Raw genomic sequence first — 22,784 nt, forward strand, 5'->3', positions numbered from 1 at the left:
AGAGCGTGAGCAAGAGGCAGCGAATTCTTTGGCTCCTAACAAAAAGTTATTTTTAAAAATTAGTATCTCCATTGTATTTATCCCATCCCACTGTACATGATTAGTGAAAATGTCAGTTGGAAAATTTACAAGAAATGTTAAGTCTTTTACAGGAAATTGGAGAGATCGAAAAAGAGTGGTCTCCCAGAATGGTCAAATACTGGAGACAGGAAAGAGATGGATGGTTGCCGGGGTTGGTGGAGGGGCACGAGGCGTCGGTGTCCCTGGTGTTTGTGGGTGCAGTTTCACCTGATGGTAAAATGCTCCCGAGGTGGTTGGCGGCAATGGTTGCAGACATTGGGAACGGGCTTAATGCTGCTGAGCTGCGCGTCTAGAAATGGTGAAAATGATAGGTTTTACGTTATAAATGTGTTCCGCCATAAAAAAAAAAAAATCAGTCTTCAAAAAGAAGTCGTAGTATTTGAACAGTTTGGTTGTCAGGTGTCTAAGTAAGGAGTCAGCTCGGTGATCAAGTCTGGATCGTGTGTCGGTGCACAAGTTCTGGAGGTGAGCGGTGGGCGCAGGTGATGTCTGGAAGCATCCAGGAGCCCGGGAGAGCAGCAGGCAGGACAGAGGAGGCCGTCGGTCCGGACCAGCCTGCTGCTGTGCCTGGTAACTGCCCCAGCTCCCAGCTTTCCCCGAGGAACTGGGTCGTGAGTAGGGCAGACGGAGCTGTGTCTGGAGGGATGTGCCACCTATCTTTATTTCACCAGACCCTAGCAGGTATCTGGGGCACTATTGAATGAACCCTTCAGTGAATCCTGCAGTTTAGAGTCCAGGGGTGTCTCCCAATTCTGGTTCTCGTTAACCAGTAACAAATATGTTGGTGAGTAAAGAAGCTAGTAGTAGTCATGTTTTTTGTTTTGTTTTGCTTTATTTTTTTTATTTATTTATTTTGTCTAAGGGCAGATGTGCTTGCCCTAGGGAGACAGAGAGGGAAAGTAAGAATACCATGTCCCTTAGGGAGGTGGCCACACTCCAATCCCGTCTCCTCCAGTCTCCTTGTGATTTTGGACATACACACACATGTGCCTTATGTGATTTTCAAGCATCTGGGTCTGCGACTCAAACCATGGTCAGCCATATGGGAATCCAGCATCTTAACCACCATGCCACCTGCTGGCCCCTCTATTCATGATATTTTTGAAAATTAAAAAAAAAAAATTACTATCAGTCTTTAATTTGCTATAGGACACATGTGTTCACCAAAGAGGGACAAGGAAAGAAGGAAGGTCAGAAAGGAATCTGCCAGGTGCAGGACTCGAACCGTGATTAGCCGAGTGGATGTCAAGGGCCTTAACCATACCACTTGCTAGCCCTGAAGGTATTTTCCTTACCTACCAGTCTTACTGTTTCTGGTCCCAGCTTTGCTGAGATAGAATTTATGTATCAGACAGTTGACCTGCTTAAAGCACGTAATTTACTGGTTTTTAGCATATTCACAGAGTTGTGTAGCCATCACCACAATTTTAGAACACTTTCTTCACCCCAGAAAGAAACCTGACACCCCGTTAACCCCTCCACCCCATCTGCCAGCCCAAGGCAACCACTGGTCTTCTCTCTGTTTATAGACTTGTCTTTGCCATCATCTCCTGTAAGTGGAGACATGCAGTTGTTTTTAGTGTTTGATTGTTTTCCACTGGAGTCAGCAATGTTGTTAATTAATGCTCCTCCCTGTCACAGCACGCATCCAAACATCATTTGTTTTTATTGCCAGTTAATAGTCCAGTGTATGGACGTACCGCATTTTATTTACCCGTTTATCAGTTGATGGACGTCTGGGTTTCCCGTTTGGCCGTACTGAATAACGCTGCTGTGAATGTTTATGTAGACATTAGGCCTGGACACTGTTTCCGTCTGCTCTGGGCGTACACCCAGGAGTGGACTTGCTAGACATTGAGGGGCTTTGGGAAAGTGTCACGCTGGTCTCCAAAAAGGCTGCTGTGTCTCCCCTCTCGCGACAGCGTGTGCAGCCTCGCTTCACACTGCAGTGGTCGGAGGTGGTTTTCATTTAGAGCCCCGCTTAGAAGCAGAGGGATGTCTGCATGTCTCTGTGTTCCGGCCTGGTGTGTGAACCTGTAGATCACCTGCTCTTTGTGTCTCGTATTTACGACTTTAGCTCCTGCGGACGCACTCAGAAAGAGGAGGCACTCAGTAAGTTCTTGCTGGAAGTGTGATTCTTCCCTGCCTTTGCTCCACATCCAGCCCCTCAGGAAGTTACCCCGTTAAGATCTGCTGAGGAAGAACTCGTTTCCCCTGTGACCCATGGATCAGGCAAATCTGGGAGCATTCGGTGTGAGCGTAACCATGGTGATAGGAGACCCCGATCTAGGGGTGGAAGGTGTGAGTAACCTCACTGACATTCTTCCTTCTGCTGAGGGGCTCTGGCACGATATTACTGTTAAAAAATAAAAAGACGAAGCTTCAGTATTTAGGAGTAAATAAGCAATAGCTAAGTGCGTACACTGCAGTTAAACATGCAGGTTGAATATCACCTGGCTACACGTGCTCTCGGAGAAGAGCAGCAGTGTTGGCGACAGCTCATGCAGGAGCTCAGGAGAAAGCCTGTTCACAGTAATGACCCTCCGGTAGGCGTAGCCCGCAGTTTGCCAGCATTTTGGCACCAGCTGCTTATTGAATTGCAGTCATGACTGGATCATTTTCACAGATCCTGAACCTGCAGTATCTTAATATTATTTAATGAAGTGTTGAGCCATTATCTTTCAGAGAGCAGAGTGACTCCTTAGTGTTCATTATGCCAGTTCCCACAAGGCAGTTCGCAAAAGACAGCCCGAGACCGAGGGCTTCTCTGACTCGCCCGTCTCCAGAGCTCTTTCTGTGAAGGGCAGAGTCAGCAGCAGGTGGCCGCTCGGTGTCCGTGTGCGTTGTTCCCTGCATGGCAGAGTCCTGTGGCTTCTGATAAATGCACATGTGTACCATCACACGCTGTCAGGCTGACGCGCTGAGTTTATTCGTCCACTTACCCGCCCTCTGCCCGCCCCCCACAGTCACCACATACCTGGTGTGAGCCACGTGCCCTGCTAGACCTCAGGACGGAGTAAGGATCGGAGTAAGGACCGGGAGGGAAGGCCGCTTGCCTGCAGGCTGTCATAACGGGCAGCCCGGAGCTGGGAGCAGGCCTGGGAAGGGAGCGTAAGAGAGGAGCTGAATTTGAGGGAGATTGGAAACTGTCTGAAAGATGCAGGGCGGACCTCTCAGCAGGTGGAAAGGCGGCATCCTCTGCAGAGCTGGGTATGGACACGGGCCGGCCGTGACACGGGCAGGAGCACATCCATGGCAGCAGCCAGCAGGGGAGCAGGGCTGGCCGCCAGGAAGGCCGCGTCTAAGCTTGGTGGATAGCTCAGTCTGCTCTGTCCCCTCTGCCCAGTAGTGTACATCAGGGTTCTGGTCTGGCCTGTCAGGACCGGGGCCGCACAGGAGGAGTGAGCAGTGGGTGAGCGAGCAAAGCTCCCTTTCACTCCCTCTGCATTTACGGCCGCTCCCCATGGCTGGCTCCCCATGGCCACCGCTGGGCGGGTCTGCCTCCTGGTGGGTCCGCCCCTAGGGTTAGTCTCACAGCCCCAGGGGGAGCCGTCCAGCTGTAGGAAGACCAGCCCACCTCCTGCCACCTGCACTGTGGTGAGCTGTAGAAGGCTTTCTCTGTACATCACGGTGTTCTGATGGTAAAAATACAGCGCGCGGTAAACGGAAGGCGCTCAAACCATCCCAAAACCGTCTACCCACACCCGGTCCACGGAAAATTTGTCTTCCACGAAACTGGTTGCTGGTGCCAAAAATGCTATTGATAATAAAAGCGGTACATGTTTTATAAAACCAGAAATCCTTTAATAAAACATCTCAGTTTTATAAAGGCAGTGTCGAGGGGAAGCCAGAAACCCAGAGGTGAGCCCACAGACCCTCGCGGTAGCCCCCATCAGGAGTGACGAGGGCCTGCTTTACAGGGCGGGAAGGACGGACACACAGCCAGACTGTCGGACTCAGAAGGAAAAGCGGGCAGAGCTGCAGCTGGCCTGCCTGCTGATTTAAGACCGGAGGAGACGGCCGAGTTGGGGCCGCGGCTGGACGTCCAGTCACGTGGCCGCGCGGGTGAGGACAGGCCGAAGGCTCAAGTGCCAAGCTGGGCTGGCAGTCGTCTGCAGAGCCCCGTGTCACCCGGTGATGTCCCGCACACATGGAGAGCTGAGCCTGGGCTCGGAAGGGGTGGCTGGAGAGACTGGCCTGAGAGATACCAGCCTGTCGTGTGGCCAAAACCATGGAGTGAGAAAGGTTTACCGTACTCGCGTGGAGGAAGATGAGCGCTGGCAGCGAAACCGCGGGAACACCCAGCATTTTTCCTGAGTCTGACTAAAAGCACACACCTTCTTGGGAAAATGACAAATGTAAGCAAAGCAAGACATATCGGGTCATTGGGAAAGCCGTGACGGATCTTTGTGTGGAAACATACGCCGTGACTTTCCCTGCGACCTAATAGCAGCCGAGAGACGGCACAGTGCTCTGGTCACCTGGGACAGAGAGCTGTCACTGAACGAGCAGGCAGAGAGGGCGGTAAAGACACCAAGGACGCTTCGGAGGTGGGAGTGAAGCTGGAAAGAGCCCAACGCAGAGAGTGCATCTCAGGGAAGGGAGCGAGCCATGCCGGAACGTGCAGGTCGAGAGGCCGCTGAGAGGTCGCCCTGTGGGGACTAGTTTCCCAGACAAAGTCTGAATGCAGTGGGTTGAAGAACGCGAGCGAGAGAAACACCGTGCACAATCCTGCGGGCGCTTCTCCCAGGATGTCCGCCCGTGAGTGGAAGTCGTCGAAGCCAGTGACGCGCTAGGGAAGGTTTGAAGGTTGGGAGGTGCGAGGCTCATTGTCGGCTAGAGGGGCTAGTAGAGACAGGGGAGTGCGAGTTAGTGGGCAGGGTAGAAGTTACTTTTTTTATATATTTTTTTGCTATAGGGCGCATATGCTTGCCAGAAGAACAGAGATGGACAGACAAAAAACAAGAACTCACCCCCCAGGGGAGAAGCCACGCCGCAGTCCCTTTTCCTCCATTCTGCTCTTGGGATGTTGGGCACACATGCATACGCGCCCAGCATGAGTTTTAAGCCACTGGTCCGGGACTTGAACTGCAGTAAAGTATGTGGGAGACTAGCAACGTAACCATTATGCCATCTGCTGGTCCTGACAGGGCAGAATCTGGTTAACAGTTGGTGGGAATGAGGCCAGGAGCACATAGTGGGAAGACAGCCTCAGAGAAAACGGAGTTCACACCTTAGAGACAAGACGGAGAGTCGTGGAATATAATCCGGGTTGGCTACGCTCACAGGCAGGACTGGGAAGCGAGGGCTCGCCACCCTGGCAGGGGTGAGACTGCTCTTTGGGGAGCAGAGTCTAGGTGCAGAGCGCCCCCTCGGGTCAGCGCACGGAGCATTCTCTGCAGCACCTGCCCTGTGGGGGATCCTGGGAGTTCGGTGATTCTTTAGACAGTCTCCATCTCAGCACGGTCTTCCTTGGCGGGCAGTGTAGTGACCCGAGCCGCTCGCCGTGGCTGCAGCATCGGCCGCCCTGTGGAGTCACTGCAGTGTGTGTCTCTCTTAGCTAATTTTCCCCGGTCGTGGACAAGCGCTGAGGCAGTGCAGCGTTGTTTCAGTATGAGCGTTTTAGAAGTCTAGTCGTAACAGTAATTTAATTCCAAACTTACGTGTTAAAGAGAACCGTTCACTAGAGTAATATACACTCAGTAATGCACAGGCACATCGCCACCAATTCTTCCGTGAGGTAGGACATCTGGCTCTTTGCCAGCTACCTCCACCCCCAGGCTGGCCACCGGTGCACCAGCCTGCTAGCGTGGTTTTGTTTTGAAGATTTTTTGCCACAGGGTGTATGTGCTTGCCAGATAGAGACGGTGAGAGGGAAAGTAAGAAATCACCTCCTGGGGGAAGGCCACACCACAGTCCCTTCCCTGTTGTCCTCCTGGGACCTTGGGCATGCACGCACACATGCCCAGCATGATTTTTTCAAGCCGCCGGGCCCAGGACGCCCACAGTGGTAGGCTATGTGGGAGTCCAGCTCCATAACCACCTGCCACCTGCTGATCCCCAAATGGGGCTTTTCAAGCAACAGATGCAAACTAGAAGTATTGAAATAGAATTCTTATTAACATTTATAGTGTATGCAAATGTTTGTCGAGTTAGTAGTTATTTAAAACAAAGTACTTAAAGTTCAGTACTTAGAGCTCATCGTTTATCTGTAGACTCTGCTTCCGTTTCCTCATCCTTATTCCCTTTGTTGTAGACATGATGGGTGACTCCTTCAATTAGAGTCAGCTCTTCTGAAGTCTGTGCGAAGTGTGCAGATTGTACCTGTGCGCAGTATCTTCCTCCGCCCTGCGGCCCCTTCCATGCAAAGTGATTTAAGAAGCCTCAGTTGTGGAACATTATGTTTAATTAAATTATGGGGCCAGTGCCATGGTGGTGAAGGTGGCTGGATCTCACTTGGCTGACTTTGTGGTTTGAGTCCCAGACCCAGTGACTTGAAAAACAGGCCTGGTGTGTGTGCATGTGTACCCCAAATCTCGAGGGGAGAATGGAAGAGGAGGGCTTGTGGTGTGGTTATCCCCCCAGGAAGAGATTGGTCACCCCCCGCCCCTGCGAGTGCACATTCCCAATAGCAAAAACTAAAAAAAAGAAAGAAAGAAATTAAGTGTATGTGTGTGCACACGTGTGAAGAGAGAAGGAAATCGTTCGGCCGCCCCGGGCTTGTAGTAAGTACCTCCTCGGTTTCCCCGTGGTCGTGCCGTCTTCCCTTTCTGTTTAGGACAGTTGTGCTGGTAACTGAGATTCTCACCCTGAGAGCCCTCTCCATCTGGATAAGCCCACTCCCTTTCACCCTTGTAAAGCCTACACCTATTTTTTTAGCAGTCACCCCAGATTTGGGGACTTTTCAGAAGAACTTTTTCTCTGAAATACTTGACTTCATTCTCGGGAGGCCAACAGACTGAGCCTGGATAAGAGAAGCCAAGGGGCAGGGAAGGAGGGTGCCCCAGGGCTGCGCAGGGAGGAGCAGGCGGGAGGGCCTGCGTGGGTTCTCTCTGGGTCCCCTGTTTCTGTAAAACTGGGGGTGCTCAGGTGCTGCAGCCGCGCCATCTGCTCCGTAGGCCCTCGGTGGCCAGTCCGCTCAGGAGCAGGCTGTGCACAGCCCCGTCTGTGAACCCCCTTCCTGCGGGGGAGCAGACCTGCGGGGTCTGAGAGTCAGTGCACTGCCCGTCCACGTGTCATCTCCGGCCACGGCCCGTCCCAGAGCTCAGCCCGGCCCTCCGCGTCGCCAGGCGGAACAAGTTTTCACACGTGCACACAGAGCACGTTGAGGAAAGGCCAGAATTTATATACCCTGTCATGGAGGAAGTAAGGTCATTCTTCACAGGGTAGTAATTTCCTACAATTTACTTGAAAAGCCTTTTTCTTCCCAAATTAGTGTTCTCCGTGAACCACCTTGTCTCCGGGGCTCCACGGTTATTCGGAATTCCTGAGAACTTTGAAACCTTGCAGTTTATAGCTGCGAAAAGGAAGAACAGAAATGAAATGGACAAGTCGAGTTTGCGCGGGCTAACGTCATTTCTGTGCGTGGCACAGTCGCTTCACGCCTCACTTTTGAGTTCCTACGTTGAAAAATATGAAAGAAAGCCAAACTCAATGTCATGCCATTCAGTTTGTCATGTGGAAGCGTGCCATGTAGACTACTAAATGGACAGGCTTCCTGAACAAAACTTCACAAAGCAGGTGCGGCCTGACACACGCCTGGAAACCAGAAGTTCTCAAATTGGAATCCTGGGTTTAGATCTGAACCGGCAGGTGGCCCCGGGCAAGTCATTTAACATCTTCCCTCTTTTTGCCATCTATAAAGGATAAATACTTGTGTCTCGGGGATGTTGAAAGGAATAATTAGTTAGTCTGTAAAGAACTTTGAAGATGAAAAGCACTTTAAAAGTGCTTCTTAATAACATTATTGCTTAGAAAAGAGTGCCACTTTTATGCTAACCACTTTATGCCTCAGATTACATGAAGAAGGCGTGTTCGGTCCATTTCCAGCCCTTAGAAACTCGGGCTAGTCTCATGGTGTGAGCATCAAACACCAGCTTCAGGGTTTCAGAGGCGCATCCCTGTCTTATGGGTTGTTTTGGATCTGTATCGTACTCAGTAATTAGTTACCGGGATCACATTTCTGGGGAAAGAAGACCCTTTCACACAACTCAGCCATTTTTATTTATTTATTCTTAATTCAGTGAAGTTGTTAGTACTTACTTTAAAGAGTACCGTCGGTTTGGGTTGGTTCCCCTGGGGTAGGGAAGGGGGAGTACCCCTTTTACAAGGTGAGAACAGAACAGGGGGAGAACCATCATCCTCTTTCTTCCTGCTCCTCTCCTGTCTCAGTCTCATCGGGGAACTGCAGGTGTGGCTTCAGCCGTTTCTAGAGGGTTAGCGAGAGTCCGCGCATGAGAGGACCCAGGGAAACCGTCCATCCACGCATAAGAGGACTCGGGGAGACTGTTGACGCATACCAAGCATATATATCTTTAGGCTTACTCCCGTTTTTCCTCCTCTAAACCAAGTTGATGAAAAGGGCCAATGTTCTGATTTACAATAAAACATTATTATAATAACATGCAATGACATTTTCTGTAACAGGTACAGAGTTCAAACTTAGCATCTTTATTGGAAAGCAGAGGTGGGAATGTGTTAGTCATACACCTGGTTGGGAACCGCGGCACACAGCAAACCGGCAGAAACACAGATTACACGAGGGTGTTTTCTTTTGGGGGAGGTGGTGCTTTTTTTTTGCTATGGGATACATGTGCTTACCAGAGAAAGAGGGAAACAGGAAACCACCCCTGGGGGGTATGGCCATGCTGCAGTCCCTTCTCCATTCTCCTCTGGGGATTTTGGGCACGCACGCACGTATACCCGGAGTGCTTTTCAAACTGCTGGGTCTGGGACTCATATCACTCATTTGGCCTTGGATCCAAGCACCTCAGTTACCACACCACCGGCTGGCCCTTGTGGTTTTCTCATAATACACATTTTCTATGAAAATTTTTGAAGACTCTTTGTATAACAAGACCCTAGAAAAATTTAGAAAACATCAAGAAATGAAATAGAAATTAAATTGGGCATAAAGTATGTCAGAAAAATCAGTTCAAGGAAGAATTTGAAGGAAAAACGCCTAGAGAGAGACCAGAGCCTGTGGCCGAATCAGGTAGAATTTCCTGGAAATGTAATTGCTTTTGTTCTCAGTGTGGCTAGAGAGACTCACATTTCTAGCTGTTCGTGTGTGGTGCTTCACAAAGTCCACAGAAAAGGAGCTGAGGTATAGGTTTATTTTGGCACTCCACCCATACTACGTTTATAATGCACGTATTTCCCACGAACTTTTTGAAAACCCCCCTTACTACAGGACGGTGGCTTGTGGTCTGGCGAGTTAAGACTGAGCGAATCAAAACTCAGAATTCCAGCTCTTCCGTGTCTTGGCTGGAGACCTGGCCTGCGCCCGTTTCTGTGTGGTGGCGTGGTGTCAGATGACTCAGCACGTCACTGTGCGTGGTGTAGACAGAAGACGCTTTGCAGTCGTAAATGCCTTCACCGGCACAGCTAGTCTTGGGTGTTGGACATGTGCCCCTCCTGCTTCTGCGCTACAGAAATGGGATTTAGCAAGGTAAATAACGACTCTGGTCTTCGGTGCCACCACTGAAAACACCGCGTTGGTGTCGGGGTCTGACGGGGCACCGCGGTGGAGTCGTGACCATCTGTGTGGCGAGCCCCCCTGAGAAGCTGCTGCGTTTGTGGAGCCACCCCCCGGGGCACGCCCAGTGCTCGTGCTCATGGTCCAGGGCTAAAGGGGCCCTGCTCGGGGGCTGTCTCTCTCTCTCTCTCTCTCTCTCTCTCTCTCTCTCTCTCTCTCTCTCTCTCTCTCTCTCTTTGTTCGTGGAAGAAACAAACTTCAAAAACAATTTGGGGATGGAAGAAATAAACTTAAAAGGTAGGGTGTTTTCCTGGCCATTGGTTTTAGTAAATGTGTATTGGTTGTGAGTACTGACTTCTAGAAAGTTTTTTTATTCCTGAGAGAGACACAGAGAGGACGGGCAGGCAGCACACGCAGTAGGGTCCTCATGCCCGGATCCCCCAGCTCAGCCAGCCAGGGTCACGGGCAAATGCATGCGGCACGCGTGCCCCGTGTATACAGGGGAACCTCAGGACGTGAACCCAGCACCGACCCAGGACTTCCCCGTGGCGTCGCCCGGGGAGCACTGTCACACTGCCCCGCTGCAGCCGCGGGACTATTTGAACACGCCCAGTTCTTTTCTCAGTTGTGTTAAAGGAGTGTTGTTTTCAGCGTTTAACATTTGTGTAAATTATTTTTCTTCATGTGATAATAAAACTTGTTTGAAATGGTAACTCGAAGCATAGTGGTAATTAAGGTCTCCTTATTTCAATTTCTTACAGTAAAACGCTGGAAGATCGTTTGAAAATCGAAGCAAAGAACGGGACACTGAGTGTGTCAGACACCACTGTTGGCAGCAAGCAGTTGACGTTCACATTGAAGAGGGTGAGTATTTAACGAGGGCCGCGCTCAGTGCTCCAGAGCAGGCCAGAGGGCCGAGAGCGCTGGCAAGGCCCTGCCGTCGGGTTTTCACCCACAGAGGTTTCAACCAGTCGGCTGGCTGCCGCAGGGGTGGACTGACGGGTGTCAGCGAGGAGACCTCCGGAGCCCCAGGGATGGTGCCTCCTGCGGTGGCCTGGCTTAGGAAGGACATACTCGAGCCGGGCTGGGGGCCTCAGAAAGAGGGCAGGGAGGAATTCGGGAGTAGATACAGGGCCAGATTTCCTTGGGAAGGCGCCCGAAGAGTGATGGGAAGGAGGAGCTGAGCTTCTGAGCACGGGCCATCCCAGGTCCCTCCTTTCACACTGCCCCCTTGCGTGGACTGACGGGTGTCAGAGAGGAGACCTCCGGAGCCCCAGGGATGGTGCCTCCTGCGGTGGCCTGGCTTAGGAAGGACATACTCGAGCCGGGCTGGGGGCCTCAGAAAGAGGGCAGGGAGGAATTCGGGAGTAGATACAGGGCCAGATTTCCTTGGGAAGGCGCCCGAAGAGTGATGGGAAGGAGGAGCTGAGCTTCTGAGCACGGGCCATCCCAGGTCCCTCCTTTCACACTGCCCCCTTGCCCTCGGCCTTCGCTGTAATTTCGGAGTAACAGGAGTACCCACGGGAGGGGCGCAGAGACCTCGTCTCCAGGAGCAGTGACAGGACAGTACCTCCAGGGCCTGGCTGTGCGGCGCCTGATCGTGGTGCCGTGTGTCCTGGGGTGCTCTCCGGCCTCGCGCTCCGGAGTTGGTGTTACCAAGCCCTCGGCTGTGGTGTGAGGGCAACTGCCTGACCTCCGTTGTGGTTCTGTGGGGCGTCCTCCTAAGAGTTCCTGGTGACGTGGTGACACTCGGCCCGGGTGGGCGGGAGGATTCCTGCTCCTGGGAGCAAGCACGTGCTGAGAACAGAGGGGTGCGTCTGGGCCAGGCCGCCGTGCAGCGCGCCCTGTACCTTGAGCTGGCGGGGTTGGTGGCTGTCCACCTGTGTCGTGGCAGCAGGCCTCCGCTCTCGAGGGAGCGGGGTTCTCTGGGCCAGATGGAAGTCCTTGAGCTAGTTCTGGTGGACAATTGCTTGGATCAAGTGTGGTAATGATGTACTTTCGGTACACAGAAGTGTTGCTCTTTCTTTTTTTAATATTTTATTTATTTAATTCCATTTGTTATTATTATCTTTTAATTTGACCAGGCAGAGACAGAGAGTGAGAGGGAGAAAGCGAGAAAGCAAGCTGCTACGTCTGGGACTCAAACCACGATCAGCCATGTGGGAATCCAGTGCCCTCAGCCACCATGCCGCCTGCTGGCCTTGTGTTTTTCTTTAACTTTTTTTTTCTAAGAATTATTTACTTATCATTATTACTTTTTTTTCTTAATTTTTTATAGGGCATGGGTGCTCGTCAGAGGGGAAGAGAGAGAGAGAAAGTGAGAAAGCAAGTCATCAGGTCCAGGACTCAAACCACGGTCACCCACGTGGGAGTCCAACACTTTAACCACCATGCCACTTTCTGGCCCTTGTGTTTTGTTTGTTTGTTTGTTTTAAGACTGTGAAAAAAAAATAATGATTCTGGCTTGAAACAAAAGACTCTTGAACGCCAAGTGGACCTTTTGAAAAGAATGGCGTCTTCTCAAGGCGGCTCTTCGGGAGCCTTCTGGCAAACGCCTCAGCGGTGTTTGTGTGCTGCTTGGAAAACCAGCCTCCTGCAGTGGCCGGCTGGTGTGTCAGGCACTGCTCTTGCCCGGGGGTTCAGAATTTCTGCTTTTACGTGACAGTGAAAGCTGTCCTTTGTCCTGTTGTCCTGACTAGGCGGCATGGGTCAGATCAGGGTCCCGGCGGCCAGACCACGGGCTCGAGCCTGCAGGGTGGCATTCCCCCACTGCAGGCCTGGGAGGGGTGCTGGCTGCATCCCAGGAGTTACCGAAGTCGGGTGCTGTCCTCTTGTCCCCCGACTCATTTCACTTTCTCTCTCAGTCTGAACAGCAGAAGAAGCAGCAGGAAGCCGAGAAGCTGCATCGACAAGAGAGGAAGAAGCTCCGCCGTTCTGCTGGCCACCTGAAGTCCAGGCACAGAAGGGGGCGACCGTTCCACTGAGCGGGGACAGGGAGGGCACGGCTCCCACTCGGGCATGTTGCCCTGGGCGCCAGTCACGTTGGGGACGGGACTTGTCTCTGCGTTTCACGGTTGGATGTCGGAGCCAGGCTGCGAGCAGCTGGCCATCGTGAGCCCCAGGGTGCTCCCAGGAAGTGCGGGGCCTGTGGTGCAGCCTTCCCCCGTTTAATCAGCTCAGCCCGGGGTACGGTCCATAACACGGAAACGTGTCCCGCGGCACGAGCGCCCTCTGTACCTAAGCAAAGGGGTCACATCCCGGGAGCCTCTCCCCAGCAGTGCCTCGCCTGCCGCACCGTGGAACCCCCGGAAACGCCACCCAGCTCGCCCGGGGTCTGCGTGTGTGTCAGGGTGTGCTCTGGGCTTCTGACCTGTTTATGTATTCGTTTGAGATTGTTTTAAAAGACATTTTTATACTAAGTATAACTTAACAGTAGTGACTGGAAGCAAGAATGGCAGCTACCGGCGGTCCTTTCACCTCGGTGCTACATACATAGCCATGGTCGGGCTTGTTTTGTTTTTCCTTCAGTGCAATTAGAGATCATCTTGCTGACAGAAACATTTGTAACAATAAATACTTCCATTCGATGGCTTCTTTCAGAAACACTCATCCCTCGAGGTAATTGGAAAATTAACTTTGGTTTCCTTAGTTCTTCAGGCATTGTTGTGACGTGGCTTCATGCATTTTTAAAGTTTGGTTATGCACAACTGGGGCAGTCACTTTTGGACTGTCCACGGCGGCCCCTAGCCGAAAGGCCGCAAGTCGGAAGGCAGGGCGTGAGGTAGCTCAGTGTGCTGGAGCACGCAGCGACCAGGGACACGGGGCTCCCGCTTACATCTGTCTGTCTCTGTCTCCTCTCTTCCACCTGTTTCAACAGTTCCCTATCTCACCTCTCTCCTTCCTGGCGTGTTTCTCTTCCACCTGTCGTCTCGGCCTCAGGGAGCAGTGTGGCTCAGGGGTCCACGTCCGTGGCCTGAGAGGTTAAAATCTGCCTGTTTCCAAGAAAAAGCGCACGTGGTACGTGGGCTGGCGGTTCTGGAGGGGGAGGACGGGGAGCTGGCTCACAGGGGCCTGAGCAGGAGTTACCATCAGAGGCCCGGCCGGCGGGAGCAGGGTCAGGCAGGCGCGGCTCGCATGCACGTTCACAGCCTGGCACTCTTCGAAGGCGCAGCGAGGAGCAGAACGACGGCCCACACCCTGCTGGGCAGGTGACTGCCCTGGGCCCAAATGCAGCAGCGAGTCACCTGGTGGAAGACGTGATGGTCCCGGGCCCAGGATCGGCAGCCTTCTCATTAGCAGAGGCCTGTGACGTCAGCAGGATTCAGACTGGTGCCATGTATTACCTTAAATGGTCAGAATGAGGGGCCAGTGGGTGGCGTGGTGGTTAAGGCGCTGGACTGCCACATGGCTGACCATGGTTTGAGTCCCTGACCCAGCCACTTGGAAATCATGCCAGATGCGTGTGCATGCGTGCCCAGAATCCCAAGAAGAGAATGGAGAAGGGATTATGGTGTGGCCACCCCACAGGGGGTCATTCTCATTTTCCCTCTCTCTATCTCTGTCTCTCTCCAGGGTGATTACACACACCCTATGGCAAACACCTAAAGAAAAAAAAAGTCATAAGTGGTCAGAATGACCACCCCAGGTAAGACTTTATTGAGGGTTTGACTAAAGCAGAATTCCTGCTCAGGGCCAGGAAAGGTCTCTCCAAGATGAGGCAGGGTGGAGCGCCCAAAATGGCGTTAGCTCCTACTAAAAGGAGCGGGTCTGGCTCAGCCCCCAGGGACTAGTTATGTGTCCGTGTGTCAGCGTTAGGGCTTAGAGGACGATGTGGCGCTACGGTCACTGAGTTTCAGAAGCCAGCCCTCTGGCCACCCTCCCTCCTGCCTTCCCACCCTCCGCTCCTGCCAGAAAGTCAGAATCCAGAATTCCTTTTCCCCAAGGCACATCATGGAAACTAGAACGCCTACCCCAGAGCCAGCCGTAAAACCCAGAGAAGTCAGTCTCTCCCTTCTCCCTTGAAGACCCTCATTCTGCAGGAGTCCTGCCCCTTGCTGGGCCAGGGAGGAAGCGGGCTACTCAGGCCCCGAGGGAGCAGCACAGATCGGCCTTGCTGGGCACCCCAGTCTCTTTTTTTATTTGTAACAGATTTTTGCTATAGGATGTGTGTTTACCAGAGAGAAAGAAAGTGAGAAATGACCTCCGCCCCAGGGGGAATGACCACGCAGCAGTCCGCGCTCCTCCATTCTCACACCCAGCGTAAGTTTCAAACCGCCGGGTCCAGGACTTGAACCATGGTCAGCCATATAGGAGTTCAGCACCTTAACCACTTCCCCACGTGCTGGCCCTCACCCCAGTCTCTTAGCATTAGCTCTGACCCTTTCCATCTCATCTCTACCTGCTGACCGTTCGCTGACCAGAGCATAACAATCGTTTTCCCTGGTCTTTGGGATTTTGTTCTGAAGTCTTCCACGTCAGGCAAAGCTCTGGTTAAATAAACCTGCTACGCATTTCTCTGGATAACCGTCTTCTGTGCGGAAATGTCATCTCTCACCCCCTCGATGGGCGGGAAAAGAATCACATCTTCACCCAGGTCATCAGGGAGAGTTCTCGGCGAGCCGGGCTGCTGCGTGCCAGCATCCTCGGGTGGCCTCGGGCCCTCTGCCGACTGCCTCCTTCCCGTTCAGCCTCTCCCCACCTGTTCTTAGGCACCTCTTCCCCCAGGAGGGCTTCTGCTTCCTGCGGCTTCCCTTCTCCATTCCCGGGGATGGGAGTTTGGAAGTGAGCAAGGACGCTGTGGCCGAGGTTTTCGGGCCAGGGTGTGGTGCTCAGCCTATCACCTCCACCCCTGCATGAGGTCGGTCTCCTCCAGCCCCGCACCTGGCTTTGCAGGCCCCTCTTCTTCCTCCCTGAGGGGACCCCTTGTTCTGTGGGGAGCCCGTATGCCACTGTACTATATTCCATCGGCATGCTGCGGCTGGGCAGGGGAGCCTGGCTCTGACTCGAGGCTCCTAGGAGGCCAGGCCAGCAGTGGGCAGGTTCTATGGGGCGCAGCAGGGCCAGGCTGCCCAGGGCTGACCGCCAGCCTCTGCGAGTCTTGTTTCCTTCTGTCCTTTCAGCCTGGCACTGACCCTGGGCCAGGACCTGCTGCTCCAGGTACAGTGTGAGGCTCAGATGGGCTCCATGAAGTCGCTTCCTCTCCAGCCCTGGCTCCCCTGTGGGGCTGCACACGCACCTCTGAGCCCGACACGTTCTTGAATAGAGAGGGTGGGCAGGTCCAGGGGTGCCCTCGGCTTTGGTCCCAGGGCTTTCTGAGGGTAGATGAAGGGACTGACTGCATCTCAGAAACAGGCACTCGGAAAACCTGCTGGCTGGGTGGCCACGCGGACACTCCTGCTCCCCGGTGATCTCTCTCCTGTTGCCCAGGTCTCTGCCCATCTGTCCCTTACAGCCCGCCGTGCGGTCTCAGCTCCCCTGCTCGTCCTGGTTGAGATTCCCTCTACCCAGAACACTGCCCTGCCATCTGGGGGCACTCTCGGCCCCATCGGCCCGCCTTCCTGAATGGCACCCCCACTGCCAGCGCGCCCTGCCCAGGTGGCAGCTGGCTTCGGGTCCATCTGGAGCTAACAGTGCTGCAGGCTGTCACCGTGTGCTGCGGGAAGGAGCGGGTGAGCACCCACGTACCCGTGCCAGCCCGGCCTTGGCAGCTCCCCCGGGGCCTCCCTGCCCCCTACTTTTTTTTTTGAGAGGTTTTTGCTACAGGGCGTGTGCATTCGCCGGAAAGACAGAGACAGGAAGTGAGAAATCGGGATGGTCACGCCGCAATCCCTCCTTCTCCATTCTCCTCTTGGGATCTTGGGCAACATGCACACGCGCCCAGTGTGAGTTTAAGCCACCGGGTCCAAGACTCAAACCGCGGTCGACTACATGGGAGTCCGGCGACATAGCCGTTAACTGCTGGTCTCTCCGGACCCCCTGCTTTGACACTTTTTATTCCAGACTCCATATTGCTCCATCCATCAGTATTCAGAGTGGTTTTCAAATACTTCTCCATGCTTTGAACTTTCTTTTTTTTTCCTTTTAATTGCCAGGTGGCAAGTGTGCACAACAGAGGCAGAGACAGCACCTCCCCGGGGGCCTGGCCATCCACAGCCCTTCCCCTTCACCCCTCCACCCCATCAGGACGTGTGCCCTGTTTACCGTGGGTCCCCTGCGTCCCCCACTCCCACCCCAGACTAGACTGTGTCACTCAGTGAACGCCCGCCATCCAGAGCCAGGCCCGGCACGTGGTAGCTGCTCACAGAGGTACCCTGTGAATTACCGGGGCCAGTTAGATGAGGACTGAGGTGAGCTTCGGATTCCATGCCGGGGTGATAGTCTTACCCGTCTGCGTGGGGCGTGGGATGCTGGGAAACCTACCCGGGGCGGCTCAGGAGAGAATGGGGGAAGGCATTGGAGTAGTGGCTCTGTGTCAGGAGGACATTTTGGATACAGGGAAGCAGAGAACAGGACACGTGAGATCCAGACGGGACTTCCCTTAAGATGGGAGCAGTCGCAGCCTGGACAGGTGCCCTCGGAGGACCGCAATGGAAAGGGAATGAGGATGCCAGACAGGACGGTCTGGGCGGGCAGAGGCAGGCGCGGTGGAAGCAGCTCGGCTGGGGGATTCTTAACTGGAAGACTCAGCCCCGGGCACCGTGTAGATGCCCGCCACGGCTGCGGCATCCAGAAGCCTGACTGGGCCGGAGAGTCCTCACCCAGCCTCCCACACGGCTGTTGGCGGGGCCTTCGTTCCTTGCCATGTGGCCCTCTCCTGGGCTGCCTGAGTGGTCAGACCACGGCCCCTGATTCCCATTTCCCCGAGAAGCAATCCAAGGGAGTGAGAGGGACAGAGCTGGAAGCCACCTGTGTCAAGGACTGTGTCCCTCTCAGCCCGCGACAGCGAGGGTGTCACTGAGTACATGCGGCCCACTGTCGGGAAGAGGAACTGGGCGCCGTCCTTCGAGAACTGTCAGGGTAGCCAGATAGGGTACAGGACACCTGCTTACACTCAGGAACTAGCTGTGGGGACCAGCAGATGGCATAGTACTTACGTCGCTGGACCCCCATGTAGCTATCCACAGTTCAAGTCCCAGGCCTGGAGGCTTGAAACTCATGCCAGGTGCATGTACATGCCCAAAATCTCAACAAGAGAATGGAGGAGAAGGAATCGCAGCGTGGCCATCTCCCCAGGGTGATTTCTCGCTTTTTGTCTCTCTGATAAGCACACTCACCCTAATAGCAAAAAACTCAAGAAACAAACAAAAACCAGTCATGGGCTACCTGAAATTCAGAGAAGGGAGAGCCTAGACCCACGCAGCTCGGAGGTGGGGAGGTGGACAGGTGAGGGGGGCAGGTGGGCCTCCCTTCCAGTGTCTCTGCCTCTCCCTGAAGGAAGGAGCCAGGCCACAGGCCAGGTCGCCGCTGTCCCCGTGCACCCCACACTTCCGCTCTGTGCACCAAGCATGCACCTTATCCGGGGTCTGCATTCCGGATGAATGACCGCCACCGCGTGACTGTCCTTGGGGCCGCCCCACTGCCTCCTTAGAGGGATAGCAAGGTGAGGAGCCTGGGTCCGACATCTTCTCTCTTGGCTTTATTGTCTCTGTGGGTTTCCAGGATTGTATCTCAGTGTTTATCAAATTTTTTTTTATTTTTTATTTTTTTTACTTTGTCCCATAGTAAGAAACACACTTGACATCGTGCCCCAGAACAGGGACATCAGAAGTGCCAGAGACTGCTGTGGCATAGCGAGCACTCGTATTTCTCTCCTGTCCTGCTCCAGTTCCTTTATCCCCTCCCCAAAAAAGTTCACACCCATCACACTGGTGTCACCCCTCCCGAGTGACAGCTCCGGGCGTAAGTCCCTAACATGCCGAGTGGGTTTCGGAGCTCCAGGGGTGTGTGCTGATAGAGCGGGCTAGGACTTCCTGAATGTCATTGTTGCTGTCCCGGTAATGCCACGTGCTCCTAGTGAGCCGGAGCTTCCTGGGGTTTTTTCCTCTGTACCCAAACACGGTGAGTTTTTTACTCTTTGTTTCAAAGCTGTATCCTCAGTATAAATACAAAGTAGATTGTATAGAACAGTGGCAGCAGTTTTGAAAGAAAATTTAAAACTTTTCTGACATTCTTAGGGAAATCTTCAGTGCATTAGAAGGCGGTCTGGGTTTTTTACTTGACTCATTGGTTTTGAAATTATTTTCAAACCAAGCTTTGCCGACCGTGGCTACCTTCAAACCAAGGTAGCCATGAAGGCGTAATAAAACTGGGAAGTCTATGCTGTCTTATTTGTAAGCAGTTAGGGATGACAGCCCTGTAACTTTATTTTCCTCCAGTCTCCATGTTTCATGACCAGTAGGAGGCTCATCTTTCTTGCATTTGAGAATGTTAAAACCAAATATATCATAGTAAAAAGAAATGGGGGGGGCAGCAGGTGGCGTAGTAGTTAACGGTGCTGGACTCCCACATGGCCGACCATGGTTCAAGTCCCAGACCTGGCGACTTTCTCTCTCTCTCTCTCTCTCTTCCTCTCTGGTCAAATTAAAATAAATAAATGAATAAAGTTAAATAAAATAGTTCTTCAAAACAAAAAGAATGCGAGGTGGGGAGTGGGCAGCAGGTGGTGTGGAGGTTAAAGCGTTGTATTCCACCTGTCTAGCTGCATGGTTGGAGTCCCAGACCTGTGGGCTTGAAAAGCACTCTGGGTCCGTGTGTGCCCAGAATCCCAGGAGGAGACTGGAGGAGACGTGACTGGCATGGCCACGCCCCAGGGCATGCGTTTCTCTCCCTCTTTCTGGCGAGCACGTGTGGACGCATCGTGTCCTGGAGTGTGAGTCCTGCTCAGCACTGCGGGAGGAGACGGCAGGGACTCAGAGTACGTGATCTCTCGTGTGCATAAACGCGCCCAGAGCAGACGCGGCTAAGCAGACACACGCACAGGGTGGCACACGCAGCTGCTCCTAGGGAACTCTTGCTTGGGGTTTTCTTGAATCTGGGCGTTCGGAGCAGCTCCATTAGAACATCACACCTTGGGACCACGCTGGGGAAATTCCAGTCCTAAGTCCTGATCAATGTTCTTCCTCTTAAATTGTTTTGTTTATTTTTTGCTATAGAGTAGGTGCTCACAAGGGACAATGTGAGACATCACTGCCCTCTGAGGGGGAATGGCCACAATCCCGTTCTCCTCTCAGGATTTCGGGCATGTGCACGCATCCAGTGTGATTTTCAAGCTGCTGGATCTGGACCTCGAACCAGAGTCAGCCACGTGGGACCCAGTGCCTTAACCGTCACGCCACCTGCTGATCCCTCCTTTTTTATTATTTTTTAAAAAAAGGTATTTTTTGCCTTATGGTACATGTGCTCACCAGAGAAATGGAAACAATGAAAGGGAAAGTGAGAAATCACCTCCAAGGGGGGATGGCCAGCCCACTGTCCTTTCTCTTCCATCTTCCTCCTGGGATCTTGGGCACGAACACACACATACCCGGTGTGATTTCCAGCCACTGGACCCGAGACTCCAACCGCAGTCCACCATGTGGTAGGCCCATGACACACTGCCACACCATCTATGACCCTCCTTATTTTTATTTATTTATATTTTTAGAGGTTTTCGCTATAGGGCACTTGTGCTCACCAGACAGAGACAGAGAGACAGAAAGCGAGAAATCACCCCCCAGGGGGGATGGTCACGCCGCAATCCCTTCTCCTCCTTCTCCTCTCGGGATCTCAGGCACGCACGTGCGCCCGGTGTGAGTTTTAAGCCACTAGGTCCGGGACGCGAACCACGGTCGACTACATCGGAGTCCAGCGACATAGCCATTACACTAACTGCTGGTTCCCCTTTGTTTTTATTCTTAAAACCTATTCTAGTCACATGTAAAATGTCTGTAATTAGTGCAATAAGAAAATCTGGCAGGCAACATCTGATGAGCTCTGGGGACGAGCGTGCAGCCTCCTCACATCTCGACATGCCCATGAGGGGCAGTCGTCAGGTGTTCAACTCTCACCTGGAAAGATACAGCGGCCTAAAAGCAGGAGTTGGGCAGGGACACAGGTCACAGTGTTGGGGTGGCATCCTGGTGCCCCCTCCCTCCCTTCCTGCCTGGTGAGAGTTCCCATGCACACTCGTCACGGGGGAGGAAGTTACCCCGGCTGTGTCGGCTCCAGCCCGTTTGTGTCTGTTTTGTAAACAGAGGCAACTTCAAAGCTGTAGGTGGGAGGGGGGCCAATTCTATTTTTCTAGTAGCCTTGTTTTTTTTAATCATTCATGTTAGAGCGTGTGTGCACATGTAAGAATATGACAGGGGACCCCCCTCCACAGGGTGTGGTCACACCAAGATCTCCTTCCTCCAGTCCTCCAAAATGCCAGCTCCTGGGCAGTCACGCACATGTCCGGCATGTTTCAAGCCAACTGGGCCAGGGATTGGAACCGCTATTGCTGTGTACGGTCCGGCTCCATTGAGCAGCATGCCACGTCCGTGCTGCAGAGCTGGTCCTGCCTCGGCTTTTGTCAGATGTAGAACAGAATCCCGGACCCCAGATGCTCAGGGTTAGAAGGGATTTTCCACCGCAGGGACCCAAACACCTGCCTGCCCGGACCTCCGCTACAGGGTCCCTTTCAGCTCACCGTCCACCCTGCCAGCACGCTGACATGAGGGGAGGTGAAGCGTCCTCCTACACCTCGCCTCCTCTTCCACCCTTGCAGTCCTGCCTCTGGGGCTCTGCAGAACAAGCCGGCCTTCTCCTCACGGCCCACTCCCTGCCCTTTTCCCCTGCCCTGGCCGGGGCCCACCCTTCACCACCCCAGGTCGGCCCCATCTCCGGATCTCAGACGTCTCAGCCCCGTTGGCCTCTCCAGCATTTGGCAGTCTGCACTTCCTTGTGCTCGGCCTCTGTGGTCCCCGCGGGTGCCCAGATTCCTGGGTCGAACCTTCCATTCCTCCGCTGTAGGACCACCGCTCCTGCTGCTCCTGGGCCGCTCCCCGACCGCCTCTGCCCCTCTTACCCGTGCAGCCCACTGGATCCTGGAGTTCAGCACGCACCAGGCAATCCTCATCCACCTCCCACCCTGGGTGGCCCTCCCTCCCCCTCACTGCTCTCCCACAGCCTGAGTCAACAGTCATGGTGGTTGGGACCAGGAGTTGGCGTAATGGCTATGTCACTGAACTCCCATGTAGCTGACCGCGGTTCAAGTCCCGGACCTGGTGGCTTAAACTCATGCCGGGCGCGTGTGCGTGCATGCCCAGGATCCCAAAAGGCGAATGGAGGATAAGGGATTGTGGCGTGGCCATCCCCCCAGGGGGTGATTTCTCACTTTCTGTCTCTCTGTCTCTCTGTCTTTCTGGTGAGTACATGCACCCTATAGCAAAAACCTCTCTAAAAAAAAAAAAAAAAAGAGTGAGTCATGGTGTTAACCACTATGGGCGACCACCCTGCAAGTGGCTGATCGGAGGGCCCAGCCCATGGAGCCTGCACTCTCACCAGGAGGCAGATGACACCCCGCAAACCTATGGCCAGTGCTGGGTGCTCTGCAGAGTCAGCAGGGCCAGGCAGAGGCCGGTCACCGAGCGGTCAGCTAGAGTCAGGTCCGCCTCGCCAGAGGGGAGAGGTGAGAAAAGAGTGGAAGGAAGGACCGGAGTAGCCAGGCTCAGGGAAGAATGTTCTAGATGGAAACCTAGATCGAGTGTGGCTTCAGCAGCTCCCAGGGTTCTAGAACAGTCTTTGGCTCAGCCCGGCCATGGAGGAGCCACAAAACGTGCACACCTATCAGCCAGCTCCTCACTGCTGGGGCAGCCCTGCAAGAACCACTGGGCTGTCGAAGGCCCACGGGCCGGTCCTGCCGCCTGCCCACGAGCCCGCAGTGGGCCCCATGGCTGTCTTCTCATCGCGGCAGACATGATGGTGTCAGCAGGGTCCCTGGGGGTGCAGAGTTGGGGGTCACTGGTCCCTTCGCAGCAGCGCTGCAGTC

At 53.7% G+C, this 22,784-nt stretch overlaps 1 protein-coding gene across 2 annotated transcripts in view; it reads left to right on the forward strand.

Annotated features, from left to right (window-relative positions):
- The window catches only part of NOL10 (nucleolar protein 10), a 105,242-nt gene extending 91,861 nt beyond the window's left edge, over positions 1-13,381 (forward strand). For both annotated transcript variants that reach the window (XM_014589713.2, XM_006140824.3), the window contains exons 20-21: positions 10,540-10,642; positions 12,643-13,381. In XM_014589713.2, coding sequence (XP_014445199.1) covers positions 10,540-10,642; positions 12,643-12,762 — 223 coding nt within the window. In that variant the 3' untranslated portion in view covers positions 12,763-13,381. The remainder of the gene's footprint in view (positions 1-10,539; positions 10,643-12,642) is intronic.
- The last annotated feature ends 9,403 nt before the right edge of the window (positions 13,382-22,784 follow it).

Source organism: Tupaia chinensis, unplaced genomic scaffold, assembly GCF_000334495.1.
Source record: "Tupaia chinensis unplaced genomic scaffold, TupChi_1.0 Scaffold000045_1, whole genome shotgun sequence".
Lineage (NCBI taxonomy): Eukaryota > Metazoa > Chordata > Mammalia > Scandentia > Tupaiidae > Tupaia > Tupaia belangeri.